The sequence below is a fragment of the Podarcis tiliguerta genome, assembly GCF_965153285.1.
Source record: "Podarcis tiliguerta genome assembly, chromosome: 5".
Taxonomy (NCBI): domain Eukaryota; kingdom Metazoa; phylum Chordata; class Lepidosauria; order Squamata; family Lacertidae; genus Podarcis; species Podarcis tiliguerta.
Genome location: NC_139538.1, coordinates 83993768 through 84017456, shown reverse-complemented (window position 1 = coordinate 84017456; position 23689 = coordinate 83993768). Strand labels below are relative to the sequence as shown.

The 23689-nt window shown below is 41.5% G+C and overlaps 1 protein-coding gene across 13 annotated transcripts in view; it reads right to left on the bottom strand.

Moving 5' to 3' along the window:
* Positions 1-3846: 3846 nt before the first annotated feature.
* The window catches only part of PPP3CB (protein phosphatase 3 catalytic subunit beta), a 37974-nt gene continuing 18131 nt past the window's right edge, over positions 3847-23689 (bottom strand). For 4 of the 13 annotated variants that reach the window (XM_083440465.1, XM_083440469.1, XM_083440464.1 and 1 more), the window contains 7 exons: positions 19072-19197; positions 18071-18148; positions 16972-16998; positions 13364-13448; positions 12209-12306; positions 7119-7148; positions 3847-5401 (listed from right to left, as the gene is read on the bottom strand). In XM_083440465.1, the coding sequence (XP_083296591.1) occupies positions 5223-5401; positions 7119-7148; positions 12209-12306; positions 13364-13448; positions 16972-16998; positions 18071-18148; positions 19072-19197 (623 nt within the window). In that variant the 3' untranslated portion in view covers positions 3847-5222. Of the gene's footprint in view, positions 5402-7118; positions 7149-11266; positions 12307-12343; positions 13190-13363; positions 13627-16971; positions 16999-18070; positions 18149-19071; positions 19198-23689 lie in introns of those variants that run through there. The other 9 variants (XR_014511159.1, XM_083440472.1, XM_083440470.1 and 6 more) reach the window with 9 other exon arrangements.

Genomic DNA, 23689 nt, shown 5'->3' with positions numbered 1-23689 from the left:
TCTCTCTTCCTCTGGGTCTTACTACCCCCCGGGGTCTCATTCCTCCTGGACTCTTCTGACGCAGAGCTTGACCCCTCTGACTCCTCCCCCTCTCTTCGGCGGGCTTTAGGACCTGGCTCCCTACCCGGGCTGCCCACCTTGCCGCCCTCCTGTACATTTGAACTTGGCGCGCGCGCGCATTTAACTTTCCGGATGACCGTTTCCTCGCTCCCTGACGAGGGTGTGGTCACTCCTGCCTCACGTTCTCCCTCTGCCTGCGCGCTCCCTGATCCCGATGCCTTGGACTCCTCCCCCCTACTGCACTCTGGGGGGGACGCTGGTCCGGATTTCCAGCTGCTACTCTCTGAGTCCCCTCTGGCCCCTTCTTCCCGAGGTGTCCCCCTGGGCACTCCCCTTGCCCTGACCATGGGGGCCCCTTTCTGTGAATCCTCCGAGTCACTGGAGAGACTCAGAGACCTCGGACTACTGTCGTCGCTGACATTTCCTTCAGACTCCTCCCCCTCGCTCTCCGTTTCCTCCCTCTCCTGTGACTCTGCTCCTGAACCCCTGACATGAATGAATAAAAAAAATTTATTCCCCCCCCCCAGCTGCGGCTGCCGCCCAAGCCTTGCAGACACCCGCCCGAAGCACGGGGAGGCCTCCGGAGGACTCCCCGTGCTTCGGGCGAGTGTCCGCAAGCCTTGCGCGCCCGACGGGAGTCCCGCTGAGCGCGCGAGGCTTGGGGCGGCACCATGCCGCCCAAAGCACGGGGAGCCCTCCGGAGGCCTCCCCGTGCTTCGGGCGGGTGTCTGCAAGGCTTGGGGCGGCAGCCGCAGCTGGGGGGGGGCTCCCCGTGCTTCGGGCGGCAGGCTGCTGCCCGCAAGCCTTGTGAGCCCGTGGGAACTCCCGCAGGGCTTGCAATGCTTGCGGATAGCTTCCTGAAGCCTGGAGAGCAAGAGGGGTCAGTGCGCACCGATGCCTCTCGCTCTCCAGGCTTCAGCGAAAGCCTGCATTCGCCCCATAGGACGCACACACCCCTTCATTTTTGGAGGGGGAAAAGTGCGTCCTATGGGGCGAAAAATACGGTAAATACAAAAAAGACTCACCTGTATAATATGTAGTAAGTGTTTCCTAATCTGAGATGAAACAGACACTAGTGATTTTGTCTGGCAGACTGATGACATCTCAGGGTTGAAGCCTCAACCTACCTTCCAATTCCTATTCTCATACATTTTTAAGCTGTACTACTAGTGTACCCCTGTAACGTCAACAGACAAATCTGGGACTTTGATCTAACATTCTGCCTCTGACAGCCATGCAGCTCAAAGGAAGTTGAAACTAATCACAAAGCTGGGTCATTTCCCAGGATTTTGTAGCTTGTGTGAACATGTACAGCCCTTGACACAATGTGTTAATGAGCAGTGAATTAACAAACACCTATTCAACTAACACACAGTGCTAATGACAGCTTTAAAAGTTGAACATTTAGACTATCCAACAACTGTTACATTCTTCCAGTATAGCTAGGACTCAGTCCAGTTATGGCAGTGAGGAACCCGAGCACAGACTCTCATATAACTTTTAACAGTAGAACTTTATAACCCAAAACTAAACCAGTTGTCTTCGCTGAGAGAGGACCTCAGTGAAGGAGATGCTTGTGGAGCAGCAGCCCAGAACTACCCAGAACACAATGTAGTACAGTGGTGACATTTGCCAGTTTCCCCTTCCCCTGCAGCCTCCAAAAACCTACTCTGAAAGACGGAGACACCTTCTGGATTAGTGTGTGAAGGCTGCAGAGGGAACTGGAAACAGGGAAGTCACCTCCCTTCTACCAGTGAGATCCCTCTGGTATATCAAAAGCCTCACACACAGGAGCCCTTCCATGCCGGGAGGGTGAAATCTGGACAGATCCATCAGGCTTATACCACTAATAGTACTTCCCAGCAGTTGGAATGAGTTCTAAATTGAGAAGATGCTTAACAAGCATTTGGAAATAATTATGTCTGTGTTCAGGGCTGTAGAAGGACGTGAAGATGCTAAAAGAATGTGGCAGGGCTGCCCCTCGTTAGTTTATATTGCTCTGGCATCCTCAAGACACCAGGACACAAACATTAAAAGGAACCAGTATTTTACGCCAAGAAAACAAAACTGCACTGTGTGCAGTTTTTTATCTTCTGGGACAGCTGCTGTGCCTCAAGTAATGCACGTAAATAAGTCATTTGATGGACATCTCAACGTATAAAATTAATATGGAATAAGTCTGTGGCCAAGTCACTCAGCCAATTCACAACAAATGCAGCTGAGTGGAACTGCATTTCCTTGCAGTTAAACATTTCAGATATTTAACCATTTAATCTCTCCAACCACCCACCCACCTCACAAGTTAAGAGACATTGCTGTTTCTCACCTCTTTAGTGAATGGCATAGCAGATTGGGACAGGTGGAAGCTTCAGATAAACCTGTGGGAAAAGGGGGGGAAAGTCAGTATTGTCCCACATTATGTACATGCATTCTGAGGACTCACCCACTTCACCCTTCTCCCACCCTTTATTGTGGAGCAGCATTGGTGTTAAATAGCATATACAGTGGTGCCCCACAAGACGAATGCCTCGCAAGACGGAAAACCCACTAGACGAAAGGGTTTTCCATTTTGGAGGTGCTTCGCAAAACGAATTTCCTATGGGCTTGCTTCGCAAGACGACAATGTCTTGCGAGTTCCTGCTATTTTTTTTCGCTCCCCACCCCCTTTTTCTAAGGCACTAAGCTGCTAATAGCCTTTTAGCAGCTAATCCGCTAATCCCTTAAACCTTTAATAGCCGCTAATAGCGCTAATCTGCTAATGGGCTTGCTTCACAGGACGAAAAAACCGCTAGACAAAGAGACTCGCGGAACGGATTCTTTTCGTCTTGCGAGGCACCACTGTACTTGTTGCACGTTCTAATTGATGTAGGAGGCGATGACACCCCCCCCCCAATATACAGTGGAACCTCAGTTTTTGAGCGCATCAGAAGCTGAATGGCTTCTGGGGCACATTTCTCGGTTTTCTCAATGGGATTGAGCCTCGCTTGTTGAACATTTCGGAAGTCGAACGGTCTTCCAGAACAGATTACATTTGACAACAGAGGTTCCACTGTATTTCATACACATTTATAATTGTATACATGAGACACTGGAAAGTGGACGTTCTTTGCTGCTTTTGTATTGTACCTGCGGGCTTACCTTTCTTTCTTTCTTTCTTTCTTTCTTTCTTTCTTTCTTTCTTTCTTTCATTTATATTCCACTTTTCCACTAAGGTCCTCACGGTGGCATACATGGTTCTCCCTCTCACCATTTAACCTCACAACGACCTTGTGACATAGGTCATGGGAGGTCACCTGTGATAGGGATGGAGGAGGCTGGGAACGCTGGGCACAAATATGGCTGTTACTTTTCAATTATTTTTTTTAAATCAATAAAAATAAACAACACCCCACCCCAAATTACACACATCATTAATAAAGAGCTGCTAACTCTACGTTGCCCATACATGCAAAACCATCACTGACTTTCAAATGAAATGTTCCTTTGCCATTTTAGTTAGCTGTGCTTGAGATCTAATCACCCACCATATAATAGTCTCATTAAGTACAGCACTGCTCTACATCCAAGTAACTATATGAGGAAGGATTGTAGGAATGAGCACACCAGCTCTGCCCCTGTCACCTTCCTCAAGTTGGAGCAAACTTCTGACATAGGGAGGCTTCCTTAACTCAGGGACTTCAAAGATTCTAAAATGTGCTGGGAACCTCCCCAGGAGGTCAACTAAAATGGTTGATTGTGTTGTGTTCCTCATTACACAAACAAAAACAGAAGCAAACCAATCCGAGCTGAGGCCCATGCACAAACTTTATTGTGCGCTTCTTATTATAAAATACTTGAATGGTTTAAAACATGCATCAAATAGCCAACTTAGGGCCACACACAAGTTCCACTTTGTGGCAAATACATTGCAGGTGAAATCCGTTGCCGTAAGATTCCAACAGCTTCCCACAGAATAAGAAAGGTAAGTAACAAAATGTTGGGAGAATTTAACTACAGTTCATCATTCGTTAGATCAACACATGGTCTGATTTTATTTTAACCGAACAGTCCAGCTATCAAAAACATAACATGCATCTTGATTTTATATCTTCACTAACATCATAATGTCCAGAGTAATTATGCATTGTATGGCCAAAAGTTCAAAACAAAAACAACCAAACAGAATTAAAAGAACACACTTGCAGCCACTCAGCCCAACAATTATTAACTATTTAAGCAACTTTAATACAATAAACTAAAAATACCCATAACAGCTGTGCTGCATAACCTATAGGGTGTTTTCTCCTGTACACCCTAGGTCTATATATTAAATATCTGCAAAATTAAAACATGCATACAGAAAATACAAAGCCAAGCTTTACAGATCTGATATGAATCAAATTTACTTGAAACGTAATGTACAAAGTACCTTAATTTTAAACTTTTTTTTTTATACTGTTAATAGTTCTTTTAACATTCAAGTGTGGGGAAAGTCTCAAAAAGTTGGGCAAAGAAGTTTCTAAATTAAAATATTTTTCAAAAGCTATGGTTCAAGTAATAAACATTTTTATATAGAAATCTTCTGATAAGTTTTAACTAAAAATAATATGTTGAACATTATACAGAATTAGCAACAGGAGTATACCCAAGACCAGAAATTTACATAATTACTAAGATTTTTGGCATTTCTTCCTCACTTATTTAAAACACAGACATGTCTGCAGCCTCAGATTTATATTTTAAGACCACTGTAAAACTATCATTTAAAGACAGTTCATAAGACCATTAAATAAATACGGATGCATTAGAACGTCCGATTCAAAAACAAAAGAAAACCACCTCACAAACCCACCACCTAGCTCTACAATCCCATTCTGTAAACATAAAAAGTGTTGACAATGATAAAAAAGTAACATGCTAAGTCTATAGTGATAACAGCAGAAGCTTGTCCCTGGATCTCTCTCCACAAGTGAGTTCCAAATATGAACTGTTAATATTCATGTTGTCACTTTTAGAAGAGTGGCTGTAATTTCCAAAGCATCATGGCTTCTCTTCTGTAAGATCAAGTTGTGATTTCGCTCCGGGTAAAGCGTGGGGACTGCATCTCCCTGGGATGTTTTGGCTACTGTCTTTTCAAGAAGCAGTCCTCAACGAATTATTACGTAAGTAAGCAGATGCGATGGTCACTGTGCATTGTTGTTGCCAGCACCATTGTTTCCGTTGGCATTTGTTGCATTCACAGAATTAATGCCACCCTGAAGAAGAGCATCTTTCCTTGGCGGCATTCGCTCATTGATCCTATCCAGTCCTTTTGCCTCTTCAAAACTGCAGATTTTATGTTGTGGAGAGAATCCTCGTATTGCTTAACAAAATGCAAATTAGACATGTCAGTAATGGGAAAAAGCTCTGCGCATTCTTAGTAACTTCTAAGAAATAATATCAAAATGTAAAAAAAAAAAAGGGGGGGGGAGACACCCACAAAACCAGTAAGTTAGATTAAATGTGATTTTATGTATTTACACTTCTCTTGTAAAAAGTGAGCAGAGTCGTACAGCCTCTCTGACTTTTCTTCACTATAGCATACCAATTTTTGCTTAAGGCCGCTAGGCATTCCAAACATCACTTATGAGAACACAAAAACTAAAGTTGGCAGCAATGCAAGATATGACTGTGAATACCTAGGCTAAACATGTGAGAATAACCACAAGAGCCTTGGAAGCCACCTTAAAATAAGGACAATACCTGGACTTCAACAGATCACCTTACACATCAGACAGGAGCCCATTTTATTTTGAACACTGATAATAAGACCATTTTTCAGTTTTGAAGAACAATGACATGTGCACACACTGCTATAGAAACTAGAGTTCTGTAAAATGGTGCCAAGCATCTTACTCCATTTTCCACCACCAAGACAATCCCATCCTGCAAATGTAACTAATCATCAACAGTGATGTATAAATATGGTGCTTGAACCATTAGGGAGCTTGCTGGCCCGGCAAGTTCCTCTGAAGATTTTTAAGGAGATGCTGAGCCACTAATAAGTATAGTCCAAGTCTTCAGACTTGGCACACATTTAAAAAGCATCAGACTTACAGATTAGTCTACAAACGTGATTAGACCACAGATTTGCTTGGTACTGGTAGCTCATTTGTGCACATATACATACTTTGTGGCTTATAGTAAAGCAATGGCCTGACAAAGACGGGATATAAAAGTCATCATGGAGATAGTGGCTATTAAGGCTAGGACCCAAAGAAGACTTCAGGAAACTTTATCCACACCACCCAAGCAACTGAACAGAGTTGCCAAAGCAGTGACATGGCATGAAAGGTTGCCGTTCCAAAATAAGATGCGTCTCTGGAAATAAGGCAAGCCCTTGGCCATGTCTAAATTATTATTCGGCTCTCATCCAAAGTTAACATTTTATACTTTGCCAGCTTCCTGGCACTCAGTGTTCACAAATGAATACTACACATTATAAAAACACCTTTATAAAACTAAATCTTGCACTACCAGATGGGTTATGAGAAAGAAACGAAAAGACACAGACTTCAATCCAGAAAACCATATGGGAAGCTATCTGCGCACAGTGGAAGAGAGGAGGGCTGCATTATTGTATGGCACCAGAAACTACTTTTGAAACTCATGGCTATGATGTATTGTTGAGAAGTCACATTCAAAATACTGGGTGCAGGGGTGGGGGAGCTAGCAAATATGAAAAGCTCAATTTGAGTGTTCAAGCCATGCATATACTTAAAAGTGGCCTGCTGGATTGGAGACATTTAAAATCCATTATCACCAGAGGAAGTATGTCAACTAAAAGAGGGGACATAAACATAGCATGCTATTATGCTAACGAAAGAAAACACAACCCTATTCCACAGTCAGAAAAAGCAAATCACCCCAAAAGCGAAAGGCAAGTCATCAAGACAAGACAAGACAAAATGCTACAGATAACAACAAATGAATCAGTGTATTGATTCATCTCTGGTTGTGCAAGTTGAAAGAGCAGAACAGACTTTTAAATCCCTCCCAGACCCCAATCCCTGCCAGTAGCAAAGACACTGAGACCATACCTTTTTCAGCCTCAATTGCCTCTACTGTGGCTGTACAGAAGTGAGTAGATGCATGCAAAATGAATGAGAAAGATGAAGAGTGTAATATCACATAGCAGAAAAAAATATGATTATTATTATTATACTAGCTGAAGGTTGATTTAAGAAGTCCTTTTTGAAAATAAAAAAATTCCTTGCTCTTTTGGCTTTGATACTACCATTTATTTATTTATTTTTAAAGAAACCACAGGTTAATATGAGTTCCCAACAACATGGAAAGGGCTGAAAGGGACAGTTTGTAATGTTTGGGGAGGACTTTCTTCATTAGTCCACAGTACCAACATGCAATAAAATATCAAGTATTTTATTCCTGAGCCAAACACAAGAATTTAAGAAAGGAACGTTTCTTATCATCATCATGAGTAACTGCTGCTTTACATACGATGATGATATTTTTTAAAAATGTAACCAGTTGCCATGCAAACTAAGAAGACGAAAGTCTGCATGTTTGTAGGTGAGCTGCAGTTTATAACGGGAACCCCCAGATTTTAAAAATGGATGTGACCCCCCCTACTGTTTAAAGTAGCTATGAAAAAAATAAAACTTTGGATATTCTTCTGCACATTTTCTAATATGCTTATGAACAGACTAACACTATTTCACATGAGAAGGAACGTAAAGACCCTTCACTGATAGCCAAGGTAAAACAAACTGATGATCACATCATCAAGAATTAACTGTTTTTCTTTGTAATTTCCTTTGGAGAGATGAAATATTCAAACATCTCTGTGTACCCACCATGACAACTGAAAAAGCAGTGACCCATGCCATTAGCTCAGTAAGATCTTAAGAGGACAAATACCTGTTCTATAAAGCAATGATCTCTTATTACCATCAAAAAAGTTCCTCTTCTGCGTTTACCATCAGTAGGATAGGATTAAGAAATAGGTGGGAACAAAATTTACAAATGAATATGGAGGAGTGGAAACCGGAGGAGTTATGGGCAACAAGGTCTTTCAGATCAATATTGTGTTTACAGAATTACCTACAAACTCACCCACAATGAAACCATTGATATAGACGATGAAGCCAACCTATAATTCTCAAGTTTTAGGTCGTCAGTTTGTCATTTAAGTGCGGAAATGTATTCTTTGAAATACGATGAAACATTTGTTTTGGCATATATTGTTAGAAGTTACAGTGATAAAGCTTTGCTTCAAAATGCATTTTATGTGCATTAAAAAAAACCCCCAAACACTGTTGTATTTTTTAATCAGGGTTTTTTTTTGGGGGGGGGGTAGAAACCTCCCAAGATACCGCAGGAACAGAAGTGGACTAATAAAAAACAATGTAGAAACTAATTTCACCTCTTTCAGGAATAACCAAACTCATATCCCAAGTGACTCTAATAAAACTCTCCTTTAACACAAAAGCCAACTTAAAATTTCTTAAGAAACCCGCTTGAGTTTCAAAAGCAGCTTGCCATACTCCTGGATCTGGAAATGGGACTGAAAAAGCCCTACTGAGTTTGGATGCAACAACAGACTACAGTTTATTATTGTAGGAATAAACCTAGACAGGCAGTGAGCTTCTTTGTTCCTCTCTTCTCCTATAGGATTGGCTGTGAAGAAACATCAGAAGCTTCTGATTCTGTTTCTGACTAGCTGCAGTTTCATGTTACATTTGAAACTGGATAAACTGCAGTTGGTGCTAACTGTGGTTTACTGAAACAAGCCAATTTCAAACTGTGGTTTATGAACAGTTCAGGTGAAATGCTATCCCTAAACTGTGGTTAATTGACAACTGAAGCTGAAGATTCCAATCTCCTCCTTGTGGCTGTTGTAAACGTGGCAGAGAAGAGCACAAGGTTGACTAGGCTCCTTCTTGTAATGGTAAAACAGTTTATCGTTCTGTGTGAACATAGCAAGAGGGCCACAGCATTAGTTTGTAGGAAAAGTCTGGATTGGTCCAGTATACCTGAAGGAGCGTCTCCACCCCCATCGTTCTACCCGGACACTGAGGTCCAGCACCGAGGGCCTTCTGGCGGTTCCCTCACTGCGAGAAGCCAAGTTACAGGGAACCAGGCAGAGGGCCTTCTCGGTAGTGGCACCCTCCCTGTGGAACGCCCTCCCACCAGATGTCAAAGAGAACAACAAATACCAGACTTTTAGAAGACATCTGAAGGCAGCCCTGTTTAGGGAAGCTTTTAATGTTTGATGTATCACAGTATTTTAATATTCTTTTGGAAGCCGCCCATCGTGGCTGGGGAAACCCAGCCAGATGGGCGGGGTATAAATAATAAATTATTATTATTATTATTACTACTACTACTACTACTACTACTACTACTACTACTGGGCACCCTTCAAACTCAAGAGACAATATCTTATTTTTTCTGAATCCCATTGCACCACAACCCAGGCCACTGAAAACCAGTGACATAAAGATTGCTGTCTATTAAAAACAATTCAGTCTAGTCAAGGAAGACAGGGAAACATTTGCCTTTTTCTTCATGTAATTTTCCCTCCTATGACAAGCAATACAGCAGCAGCAACAGTGCACTTATCAGGGTGCTGGTTTGGAAATGCAGTTACTACCTCACAGAGTTCACCTTCAACCATCTTACAACTTACTACGAGACCAGTCCATCTACAAGTGTGTAAGATGGTTAAATCCTAGACTACAACAACAGCGCAAAGGGGGGTGATTGTGGGATGCAAGAACACACACATACCAGCACAATCAGAGATACCATTTTAAGCATGTAACTCCAACCAAACATGATGAAATTACTTAACTTGCATCAGGTCTGGCACAAACTAAATTAGTGAGCTGAATTAGCTTCTCTGAAATGCTAATCCCATTTCTGGCAGGGTTTTTCCCCCTCTAGCAAAAAAGATACCAAAACTCAAATATCTCGCTGTAGTATTTCATTTGTACCTCATAGTTCTGAAAGATTACCTGAATTAAAGAATGGAAATGTCAGACTATTATGGGCTGGGTGCCCACTCCCAACAGCTTCACCCATAAGATGCAGCTGCTCTTACAAAAAAATAAAATAAAATATAGGATAAAAGCAATGGTGCTCAATCAAATCTTTCATCACAAGAAGCCATTTGATTTATATTGCTACTACATTAATTTTAATGTGGACAACACTATGGCATTACTCCTTTGGAAAACAAAATGACTCCTGAATGCCAGTTTTCTATTTGTCCAATTTACTATAACATTTCATTGTTGTAAGTGATGAAAGATTTGTGTTACAACTTTACAATAAACATTAGAAACGTCTAACTTGCAACAGGAATCATCTGGTTTACCCTATCAACAACAGTAGAAATTGTGTGAGCACCTTAAAAATCTACTGTATTCACAACATATCTGTTAAACTGTTGCCATTTGAGGATCCTAAAGGAGTAAAGTCAGTTAAAATTCTAAGTTGTGGTCATGCTGAAATTAAAATTTTTGATTGATGTTATATGTCAGGTCCACTTGTCTTGTTTTAAAACAAACATGAGACAACATTATCAAGTCCGATCAAATGCGTATGTTCCAATTCTCTACAGCTTACATAGTGCTGAGAAAACTACAATATGCAAGCTGGGTAGTGAATATACACACTGAAAGTAACATTTAGAGGGGGAAATCTGATGATACAAGGAACATACACACCATTTGCTATTACAGACATTCACAGATCACATACATACATACATATATAAGGACTTATGAAAAGTGAACTTGGAGACATTATATGCTCCAAGAGGATAATGATAGTAAATAAAACAGTTTAAATAATATTAAAAGGTGTTAACTCAAACAAAAATTATTTTAGACTGACACAGTACCAGAAAAGTTTCACAAATTTACATTAAAATGTTGAATTTTGATTACATTAGGTGAGGAAAAATTTTTTTTTGACAGACAAGAAAAAACATGTGCTGTAAAATTGAACTCAGATATTACAGAAATATTGACACAGAAAACTAAAATGTTTTCTGTTAATAAAGCTCAGGAATGTTATGACGCCCACTTTCTTTCTTGACATCCATTACAAAAAAATGAACTATATAGTCAGAAGAAATTAAAAAAGAAAAAAGAATCTCACAATATTCTTCTGGCAACAACTAATCCATCAACTTTTATAAAGTATTCAATGAGCCAGATTACAGGTGTATTTTCTTTTTATTTTCATGCAAAAAATATAAGCACACTTAAACACCCTTTGAGTCTGACTTATTTACAAGGTTTTCATTTAGCCCCTTTATTCTCAATTGGATTTTATAACAGCTATTTGTTATTTTTCAGTTACATTAGCCATCAGAATGCATCGGGTGCAGCGTCAAATGCAGCCAACCTCAAAAATAAGGTGCTACAAAGTTGGTTGTACATCAAGAGACAGACAAGTGTCTGAGATAGTGATTTAATTTTTTTACACACTTATACAGACATACAGCGATACCTAGAGAAAGACAGACAGATCTAAAAAAAGCAGCTACATCTGCAGAGGAAGGAAATAGCAACTTACAAGGACAATTCAGGGAAGTCAAGTAGTATTACACAGAACATTTGACAAACAACATGAAGGAACAAACTTTGGCATCAATCACCAGGGTACGAAACAAAGCACATTTTCCATCCGTGGAATGCAAAATTGAGCTTGGAAACTTGTAGCTATCGATACTAAAAGGCAACTGGCATTTACTAAACAGATTAACGTATGTAATAAAACTGTAGGAATAAAGAATAAGGCCATATGTGATATCTGATGAAATAATGATGGCTCTTTAATTTTCTGACCTACCCTGCCAATCTTTTCCCAGTTCATAAATAATCTTGCTATCTGAAATGCTCTATCAAGGAAAGCTCAACGACAGACAAAGATTAGCACAGCGTGACTAATACTGTTTGCTTTTTGTTTAATACCCTGGTTAAATACTGATTTTACATTGCCTGATTAATACATAAAGTTATGCTTTATCATCAGCCGCTAAGACAAGAACTGAAAAGCATAAGGAATTCCCTGCATGCACTGTGTGTGGTGTTAGCGAAAGAGTGAGATGTGCCCCATTCCATCTGGGGCACAGCAAGTTGCATAACATCATTACCACTTTGCAAGGTCTGGCGTCCTCCAGCCAACACTCCACTAGGTAACATTCCAGTGGGAGTCAAACCCTTGAGTGTCAGTACACTTTCACTCTCTTCCCTGAATTTAGGAGACAAAAAAGGGGAGGGGAAAAGCTGTTTTACCCAAAGAGGTCTTCATACCCAATATGCTTCAGACTTGCATGCAGGTCCTTGCCTGAGCTCTTCTTATTCCCCAAATCACTGTCTCCTATCTAATACTGAAGAACCGGGAAATGTAATACTGCAAGTGAAAATAGCAGGGAGGGTGTGATTTAGAATGGTGAGAGGAAGGTGAAGTCTGGGGAACACAATCTCAGGAGAGGTCTGCCAGCCCTGCTCCCTGGTGTTTAGGAAGGAAAGAAAGGCATTTCCTCCTCCCATTATACGTACAGTCGTACCTTGGATCCTGAACACCTTGGTACTTGGACGTTTTGGCTCCTGAATGCTGGAAACGTGGAAGTGAATGTTTTAGTTTGCAAACGTTCACTGGAACCCAAATGTCTGACAGGGCTTCCATGGCTTCCAATTGGCTGCAGCACCTTCCTGCAGCCAATCAGAAGCCACGCTTTGGTTTCCGAACATTTTGGAAGTCGAACGGACTTCCGGAATGGATTCAGTTTGACTTCCAAGGTACGACTGTACATCTGTGGCATCTTCTTGCCTTTCAAAAATATTATATATGTCAGAAGCTACTCTGAGCTTGGATATGGCAGGATTATCATTTTTAAGCGAAACCAAATACCAGATCCCTTTGTTCTTGTCTCTTACTCCTGCTGCCTTTAAATTATGCTTCTTGTGTTGTCCATTCACTGCGCCCATGACATCATTTCCCTTCCCTCCTTTGCACCTGTCTTTCAGAGCCCTTTTTCTTGCCATTATTTTTTACTCTTTGTTCCTGCCATCACCTTTGCTCTGCTCTCATTATTCAACTGCATGAGAAAGGGTTAGGATAGCTCCACATTCTGAAAAACAAGCATTGGTGCTAAATAAATGTTTAGCAGAAGTACAATATTAGCAATAGATAACTCATCTATTAAAGAAGTTACAGTCGCACTTAATTGTAAGAGCAGGTAGGGAGCTGCTAACACGTAGTCTTTCCATATAAACAGATCAGACAAGTTGAGACTAGTAATTACCTGAGAACAGAGAAGACTCTTGCCATCTTGCCAATTGCACGGATTTTGTTTCTGATTATTTCTTTTCGTGCTGCAGCTGTACCTACTTCCAATGGAAGAAGAAAGTCTCAAGCTAGTGGAGCACACAACAAAAATTGCATACAATGTGACCATCAATAAAACTGTGATAACATATGGTTCTCCTTCAGCCTGGAACTTAAGGTGATTGAATAATGATGCCTCATCACAGACAAATCTCTTCAGTCCACAGATCACCAAACATCCTGAAAAGATTAAACAGTTCTAAACACTAAGTGACAAATATCAAGACTATTAATTGCTGCTAATTGTTTACTGATGGCATTTCATTCTTAGGCTTTTGACTGCTGATCTTTTAAACAGTTATGAACCTGACTGAGCACAAATAGAAAATTCAAGGAATAAATGGGACTTATACCATAGCTGGCATTCAAATTACTAACTGGCAACCTAAATGTGCTCCAAATCAACAGTGTTCTAGAACACTGAACAGCATGTCTATTCATCCATCTCCATCTCTCCCTCTATCTCCCACAATCACTATATTTTATTCATGTAAATCAGTTCAGGACTTTCTGTTGTGGGAAGTGATTAATGAATTCAATTAGCTAGCTAACATCCCCTCTCCTGGCATGTATACTTCATTCCAACCTAAGTGCTGTTTCACTTGTAAGTTTCTTCCAGGCAAATACCGTATTTTCCCGTGTATTGGACACCCCAATGTATAGGACAACCCCTATTTTTGGGGACTCCAAATTTAGAAAGTGGGGGGAGATTGCCCTGACTTGTAGAGCTTTTTTTTAGGGAAAATAGTTGATAAACGCTGACAGCCGCACACATCCAACAAGCTGCCTATCAGCTGTTCCCTCGTGGCAGAAACACACACACACACACTTCGCTTTCTTTGGGCGGGGGCAGAGTTGTTGAGCTGCTCTGCTTTGCTGGAGGCTAGGGAACAGGCAGGACACGATCGCGCGGAGCCAGGCAACAAGGCTTGCGAGGAGGAGGCCACCTCTGCTATCGCTCCTCGCTACACATGCAGTAAACGGACCACCTGCTCCCTTCAGGAAGCTGATAGCTGATAGCAGAAACCACCTATCAGCTTCCCGATCGCCACCAGCGGCCGCCAATCATGCTCCTGCTTGCTGCAACAAAGGCAGCTGCCTATTGGCTGCTGCAGCGGCAATCAGGAGGGCTAATGGTGGTGATCAGGCAGCTGCGACGCGAGCGGTTGTGTGCTGCGTTCCGGTGGTCAATGCTGAAAATCGCTCACCTGCTGGAACGAAGCGTGAGCCCAAGATTGTAAGCGGCAATTGACCGCTTGATTGTGTGTGGGGAGGGGAATGTTGAAAATTGCTCACCCACCGGAAAGAAACGTGAGCCTGATTTTGTAAGTGCCGATTGTAAGCGACACGAGCAGTTGTGTGCTGCGTTCTGGCGGGTGAGCGATTTTCAGCATCCCCGCCCGCCCCCAATCAAGCGGCCAATCACCACTTACAATCTCAGGCTCGTGCCAAAAAACCATTTGCCCAACCTCCCTCAGCACTACCCGTGTATAAGATGATCCTAAATTTTGAAGCTCATTTTTGGGTCAAAAAAGCTCCTCTTATAAACGGAAAAACACGGTATCTCTTCTTTGTTTGAAAAATTAGATTAGACTCCCATACACACACATGAACATGGTTTTCCTTCAGGGATGTGGTCTACAAAGATTGTAGGACAGGGGTGTGGGACCTTTCAGTTCAAGGGCCACATTCCCTTCTGGGCAGCCTGCCAGGGGTGGGCAGCGTCAGAGGCAAAGAGCATGTATACTTTACCTTTGTACTGCAGGCTACCTGCTTTAACTACATATGAAACTCAGTTGCACGATTCCCTCTTAAAAAAAAAATACTAAGCTCTAGGCATGGATAGGAACAAAAATCCCACCAACAACACAAGAAAGCAGGAAGGGGGGGAGGAGACTAGAATGGAAGTTGTCTCCTCAACCAAAGAACTGTAAGACTGTACTTAATACAGTGTGCAACTGGGAGACATATAAGGAACAAAAGGCAGTTTCCAATATAGCTTTCAGAAGGAAGACTAGAGAATTACTGGGACATTTCTTCTTTATTTAAGATGCACACTTACTAGGCAATCTAACATGCCACTACCAGCATACTGGTTGCATAATTTACATTATTATCATAATTGTGTTTAATATCTGTCCCCAAATCCTGGTCAATAAAGGTCATGTCTGGGTTATATTTGGTGCACCCAAAGATTTGGGCAAGCCCCATGGAATGTTTAATTTTTACTTTTAAACAATAGAACCACCCCCACTATGTGATATCACAGCTTTAAAAAGCCTCCCTCCCCCCCCCCCCAAAAAGGTTTTCCATGCAACTGGGAGGCTGGGAGAGGGCCATTAAAGAAGGCCACAAGTCGAAAGCTCCCCCACGTGTGTAGAGCAAGTTGCACAGTCCTTTGGATCTGCGGCAATAGCACTGCAGCAATATTTAGTAACAGGCTATTTCAAAGCTATTAAAATATACTTCTGCTCATTATGAAAGTTGTGGGAGGAATTCCACATAGCGCCAAGCAGATTGCTCTATCAGTGCAAACACTTATGCTTATGCTGATGGAGCAATCTCTGCTCAGCTGCCTCCCATGTGCCTTTCTGGGAGTTCTCCTAACCTCCTCCATGCAAATGGGGAGGGGTAAAAACAGGGGGCTTGTGGGGAGAGGACGGTGCAGGGAAAGCCCTGTTGTGCTAGCGAAAGTCTTTGCGCAGACTTCTGCTTGCAGGCCTGGTTAAAAGGGACCCCTGACCATTAGGTCCAGTCGTGGCTGACTCTGGGGTTGCGGCGCTCATCTCGCTTTACTGGCTGAGGGAGCCGGCGTACAGCTTTCAGGTCATGTGGCCAGCATGACTAAGCCGCTTCTGACAAACCAGAGCAGCGCACGGAAACGCCCTTTACCTCCCTGCCAGAGCAGTACCTATTTATCTACTTGCACTTTGACGTGCTTTCAAACTGCTAGGTTGGCAGGAGCAGGGAATGAGCAACAGGAGCTCACCCCATCACGGGGATTCGAACTGCCAACCTTCTGATCAGCAATCCCTAGGCTCTGTGGTTTAACCCACAGCGTCACCCGCGTCCCTGCAGGCCTTACCTTAGTAATATAAATTATTCTAACTTATTATTATACACATCAGCTTGAAATTAGCACAATAGTGATGTAAAGCTTTCTCATACAAATATTAGCTGGAAGAGAACAAAATTACTGCACAAACAGCAACTGAAACATTACAGAGATCACATTTCATGCACCATTTGTAATGTAGAATGCTTACACTAAAATCATAAACAAGGCAGACAACTGAAAACTTTCCTACACATGCAGGATCAGAAAAAGAGATATTAAAAGTAGGGAAAATATGAAAGCTACTACAAAAGGGGAATGGAAAAGAGGAGAAACCCTTCATGCACAGAAAGACTGGCAATAAAACAAATACTACACATTTATATAAGGAAAATATATAAATGTGTTCTCTACTTTGATAACTTTGATAAGTCATATTTCAAAACAATATTACTCCGTCTTTTCTGTACCTTTTTTATTGCCATATATGATTCGTTCTTCAGATGGAGAGTCCAGAAAAAAAGAAAGTGAACGATGGAGAAAAAGGTGAGTGAGGAAAACTAAAAGGAAGAGCTTTTACATTGGCAGTGATAATAAAGAATGGAAGTTGAAAAGAAAAATGAGGAGGAAAAATGGAAAACTGCTACTCTCATAGAACACTGCATACTGCTGAGTGCATTTTAAAAATATATTGGTAGCATTTGTAATGTCTGTTCAGTATTCAGTGAATTTGTTGACAGGATGATATAAAGTGTAGGAAGGACATAAATTTCAAGTAACACAAATATACAAACAAACACTGTTAAATATATAGTATAAAAAGCACCCCAAAGTCAAAATAAGTAAAAGTTGTGGCTACTGAACCGTAGATCGACCAAATTCACTTATAGTTCTATAAACAAAAAAGACTTCATAGGTTTCCTTGCAATGAGTAACAATAAATTATATGTATCAGGAAGCAGAAATTTGAAATATGGGCTAAATATTTGATAATCTACAGCCCTATTCAGTCATTCCCCCCTTCAGACAAACTTTCCTTGCTACCAATCCCATCTTTCTCCCCAGTGTTTGGGGCTGAACTTGTGCAGCAAGGAGTCTTTTCTACTTGCACAGGCTCCACTTATGATTTAGCCCCTAAGTCAGGGTTCTAGACTGCACCGGGGAGCCTAGTCAAGTTCCCTACTGAAGAGGTTTAGCCCTCAATACATTGGAAATGTGTAGGAAGTGTTGGGGACAAATAGTTCATCCCTGCACTGCCCCTTGCATGATGGCAATCGTGTGTGTGTGTGTGTGTGTTGCAGTGGGCAGGGGAAGAAAATGAAGAAGCAGGTCTTGTGTCTTTTTATTCTATGCAATGGAATAAATATTTTACATTAGGAATTTTAATACAGAAAATATAAGCACACCAAGTTTTCAATTCTTAATATACCAGAATCATTTGAAGACTCTCTTTTAAAAATCTAATAGCATTCCTCAAAGTGAAACCCTTAAAAGTTCACAAATTATGCACAGAATAAAATCTTTCAGGAATTCACAGTACAGACCCATAAGTCATAAAAGTAGCCTTACCGTCAAATTGATCTTCACCCTCAGTCATCAGTTCATCATCAGAACAAATACTCAGAACGTTCACCAGCATTTCTGTCACTAAATTAAAAAACAACAACAATCCAACACATCATAATACTTATTATAAGCTGAATAGTTTAAAATCTACAATACTATTAAAATGCAAAATACATTGGAGGGAGACAGAACAAAATTATATGAAAAGCTAAATAGGTCAACTTCCAGTCCTTCACTGTAAGTCATTTAATAAAAGAACAGCATTGCTGGATCAGAAATTAAGTAAGAACAATTGGTGCCATTAGAGAGCTCACATACAGGGCATGAAGGCATCAGTCCTTGCTCCCAGCAGGGGTTGCGTTCCAGGTGATTGTGTGAAATCACATGCAATTTAAACAGCCTGCAAGCACCCCGTTCTGCCTCATCCCACCCTGCCCTGCCCTTCTAATGACACTTTTAATGACATTTCCGAGTTACTTCTGGGTTCGGTGCTGTGCGTGATTGCATGCATATCAGTTGCGCCTAAAACGGGGAGTGCTTGTACAGTATATTGATGGCTGCTGACTCTTAAGAGAAATGTCTGTTTTACATACATAAATAAAAATCTGCAGCCCAACAATGTAAAGCACAACTATAGTACTGTGTGTAACGTACCATGCTGAACCCACCTAACAGTCAAACATGGCAACTCAGCGGGGCTCAACAAGCATCACATTTAGCTACCTGCCTGGAACAACAAGCATTGTAATTTAGCTACCTGCCTGAAACAAAAACAAAAAACAAACAAATCCCAAAGTGAGTATCAAACAATGGGACAAAAATACAGTTTGTAGGCGGTGTCTGAATTGGTGGGCTACAGGCAGGTTTTATCTGGCCACACAGATACACACAAGCTATCAACTGAAAACATGCATTTAAATCTACCTGCATAAATGTAACACTAGATAAGCGGCAAATGTTTGAGTGACAACCTGTTTTATGCCTTGTTTCATGATATGACGTACCTTTTTCTCCAACAAATGGCAAAGACCATGTGAAGACATCCATAAAATTTGGCAACCAATAAGGATGCGGTGAACAGTTGAACTGCCGAATATTCATAACATTATTTTCATATTTCAATACAGCAGCTGTAAAAAAGTTTTAGTGATTAGCTGAAATTATGTATCAAGCAATCAATAACTGCAAACCTTTCAGCTAGCACATTCATTCCAACACCTGAGGGTTGTTTGACATTTTTTAAACAGCCAACAGTGAATTGTAGATTCTATTGGGCTATTCATATGCGAGTTTAAGCAGGCACAAGCCCCTTAGTTTGTGAGCCTGGCTAGCAAGCAAACACAAACCATGAATTGGTTTGTTTGAACAAAATAATAAACAAATGTCACAAACAAGGACTAGGAGTTATTGATTTCAGAGCACAAGAGGAGAGAAACACCAAGCCCATGCCTTTCCTATTCTTGTAACACTATACAGTTAGCATTTGGCATTATGCTTAAACAGCCCCTGTAACTATTCAACCACAACCATAGTAGGCACACAGTGGAACTTGCAGGATGTAATCCAATATGGCCTCTAACAAGCAGCAGCAACACAGAATATCAAGCTAGTGTCATCTTGGACATAGCAGGAATTTCCAAAGATAGATGAGTGCTCTCCCTGAAAGTTGCAGATGCTGGAAGGAAAGCCAGTTAAAGCTTTAGATGAGTCAAATTCTCATTCTGCACAAGATGATCAGACTTGAGGTTTTACCACCACTGTATCAGGGTACACTGAGAGACCTTTGTGCTTCCTTCTCATCGGAACAACTGTGGCCTTGCCAACTGGTTTTCGCTGAGTGATGGCATCAGATTCACTAACATAGATGTCTCTTCCTGAGTAATGAAACACTCCTGCCCTGAAGAGATAGGTACGTTGGAATGACTAGCTGTAGTTGTCCTTTAGGACTCTCACAAAATAGTGCCATTGCCGTTGCCGCTGCTACTACATCGTGTCTACGTGACACGTGTCTATATATCTGACTCAAATGTAATTCAGGAATGCAAATTGCACTATCTTGGTCACATTCAGATGAGAGTAATGAAATGCACCCTATGGGACACAGTCTCTTAAATGTGTTTGGAGACTTTAGGTGGTGCAAAATATGGTGGCTTTTCAGAGCATATTCATTCTGATACAGTCATATCTCGGGTTGAAGTAGCTTCCGGTTGAGTGTTTTCGGGTTGCACTCTGTGCATGCGCTCAAAATGACGTCACGTGCATGCGCAGAAGCAGCGAATCGTGACCCGCTCACACGCGGGTTGCGTTCACTTTAGGATGCGAACGGGGCTCTGGAACAGATCCCGTTCACATCCAGAGGTACCACTATATTGTTAATTTTGTTCCGGCTGAAATAATTCAAGTGCTTATTATTATGTATAACATTTTGGGAACAAGCTATTAAAAGGATCGCCTTCTTCCACATAAGCCTGTCTACCCACTGTGATTCTCATCTGAGGACTCGTCCTGCATCTCTTTATCATCAGCGGTTTCTGTTTCAGCACCAAGGCTGTGGGAATTGTTACTTTAGAAGGCCAATCTCAAAACACTTTCCAACATTCTGTAGATATAGCTTGTTTTGCTGAGGTTTTGATTTCCCCCCTTCCCCTCCTGCCGCACATATATTTTAGTAGTAAGCTCGGTCTTTTATTATTATTTAAGAAATTTACATACTGCCCTATACCCACAGGTCTCAGGGCGGTTCACAGGATAAAATCATGATATAAAAACACAGAATACATAATCAAAATATAAACAAGAACAAGTCTTCTAGCTCTGTTTTCCCTTTGTGGTTTATACTGTATTTTGCTTTAATCTGAGACTGAACTAACTTGAAAGGCAAGAAAGAAATATTTTAATAAACAAAATAACTTTTATCCCGAGAGCAGCCATGTGCAATGCTCCAAAGCTCAGTAGAAAGTGGTCATCTGCCCTAGATGTGTGGAGATTTATACCAGAGAAAGAGCACTTTAAGGCTACCCTACTTTACTTCCCACTCCTACCAAGATCACCCTTAGTTACTCAAGGAATTAGTTTGCTGAAGAGCATAAAAACCAAGCCACCTCCCTAGAGGAAGAGTATAAATGCAGAAGTCTGAAGTGATGGCAAGCAGGAGGGAACATTCCCCTCCATCCAACAGGGAAGGGATCACACCACTAGTGAACAGATGTATAAGCAGATGCCAGGTACACTGATATCTGTGCACTTCTGCTCCCCTTAGAAAGACAGAAAATAGAAAGTTCTTGTTCCCCACTCCCAGTATATAACCTGGTTGTCTTGGGTGCTAGTAGATGTGGGGATGTCTCTCCTGTAAACTCCTGACACTGCCTGGAAAGTGTTTCCCAGACAGCCACACACATACATGATGCTGTGTGACATTTGCTCAAAGAAGAATTAAACCTGCTGCCTTTTCTCTCTCTCAACACTGAGGCTCCATCCTTGTATTTCCATTGTCTCAGCAAAACTCTCACGTGAGCATTCTCTAAAGCCAGGCCCTATTATTGTTTCTTCAGTGCCCCAGACACTTGCTCTCCATTTCCATCTATATGAAATACAGCATCTCCATCAGTTTTGAGTCCTTTTGAGAATTATTTCAAAAATATACAGCACTGTTTTCATATTAGCTATTTCCTTGCTTTTGAAACCCTCATATTATTCCTATTTCTTCCCACTAATGCTTCTTTGGATCCATCCTGGGGGAACCTTCTTTTCGCCCCATCATTTTCTTTTGGGGGGGTTGTTATTTATTTCCTTAGTTTCCCCTTTCCTCCTTTTAAAAAATGTTTTTCAGTGGAGTATTTACACTCTTTTAGGGCTAGTTCAACATCTCACCATCACCTCAGGAATGCACAGGGTCAATGCTGGGCCACAACTGAGCTCCACTCATAGAGGCACTGGCTCACACAATTGCTGCCTCCAGTGCAAGCTTGATCTCACTTCAGACAGTGTTAGTCCCACTTTCCGAAGGCAATAGAGAGTGAATACAGAGCTGCTTACCTGTAACCTGTTCTTATAAGTCAGTTTTCTGTGAAGTCACACATATACAGTAGTGACCTTTTAGAAAGGTGTAGAAGATTAGGAACACTGGCCCCTCATCCCTCATATTATAGAATTCTATGAATTGGGTGAGGTTGGTGAAGCCGGTTGTTTCCAGAGGGCTAGTCACACTCTGCTTTCCTATTTGGGATCTCTATTCTACATTATAGGATGGGGTAAAAGCAAGTGTCTGCATGTAAGTGAAGCACAATGAGTCTACTTTTAACTGAGGGCTGGCTTTCAGTGCACTGCTGGTGGTGCAAAAGAGGTGGTTAGAGATTTACCTGAGGTATTTTTTGTAGGAGTTATTTCTTCCTGTGCTGTCTTGTTTTCAATGTGGATGCGCTTCGGGTGATTTAGACTTGAAATGCATATCCTGTGTAACTACCTGCATCTTGATAACACATGTACACTCTGTAGTACTGCAATGAGGGCTTGTATCTGTGATACACAATTTCCATTAAAGAGACTTGTTGTAAGCTACTATTAAGCAGCTTGCGCCCTCATCTGAAATCTGGAGAACACAACACAATTTGTGGTAACCCCCACCATAACCTGCAATAGGGACAATAGTGAATTACATTACAAGTTATTGTCAACCCGCTGCCCTCCATCACTCTGTCTGTCTGTCTCTGTGTGTCCTACGCTGTAACAGAAGGAAACAACTCTGGCTTTGTCCAACCTGCAATGTGAGCATAATGTCCTCATTCTCCCCACTCGTTCTCCTCTGTTGGAACTGAGTTGGAGAGTGTAGGTATCAGATCTGTGCCACACTCGTTATCAGTTACATGAGGGCTATGAGTTTGATTGCCACCCCCTGAGTCCTGACTAGAAGGTAGAACTAACCTTAATAACCACTGAAGGATTAAATATTGCAATCAATTTTGAAATGCTCAGGAGCTGAGGATTTATAATTTTGTTAATTTATTTATTGAATTTATATACTGCCCTATAACTGGAGGTCTCAGGGTGGTTCACAGCACAAAATCAGAATATAAAACCACAAAATATATAATCAAAATCAAAACAACAACCCAATAACCCCCCACTTCAGAATGTAAACGTTGAAGACAATGCATTGGTAGTTCAATATCCAAAGTTCTAATTCTTAGGTGAAGATTTGGAACCAGAAGGCTTTACTGGCATTAAGGGTTGCTTTCCCTGGGGCACTCTGGATCAGCAGGTGACAAGGAGCCAGATATAGGTGACTCAGGTCAGATATTGAAGAAACAGCAGGAAAGGGGCCAGAACATACTGAAGTGTGGGAGGCAGAAGCCTACAGAGAAGTTCCATCTAGGAATACAGGAGAACTGGTATGATGAAGTATGTCTTGAAGGGCTTCTTTCACATAGTGACTTGGGAGGTACGGAGCCTTTAATTTGTAAATTCTTTTACTGGGTTTCTGAAAGTACAGTGGTACCTCAGGTTAAGAACTTAATTCGTTCTGGAGGTCTGTTCTTAACCTGAAACTGTTCTTAACCTGAAGCACCACTTTAGCTAATGGTGCCTTCTGCTGCCACTGTGCTGCCGCTGCACGATTTCTGTTCT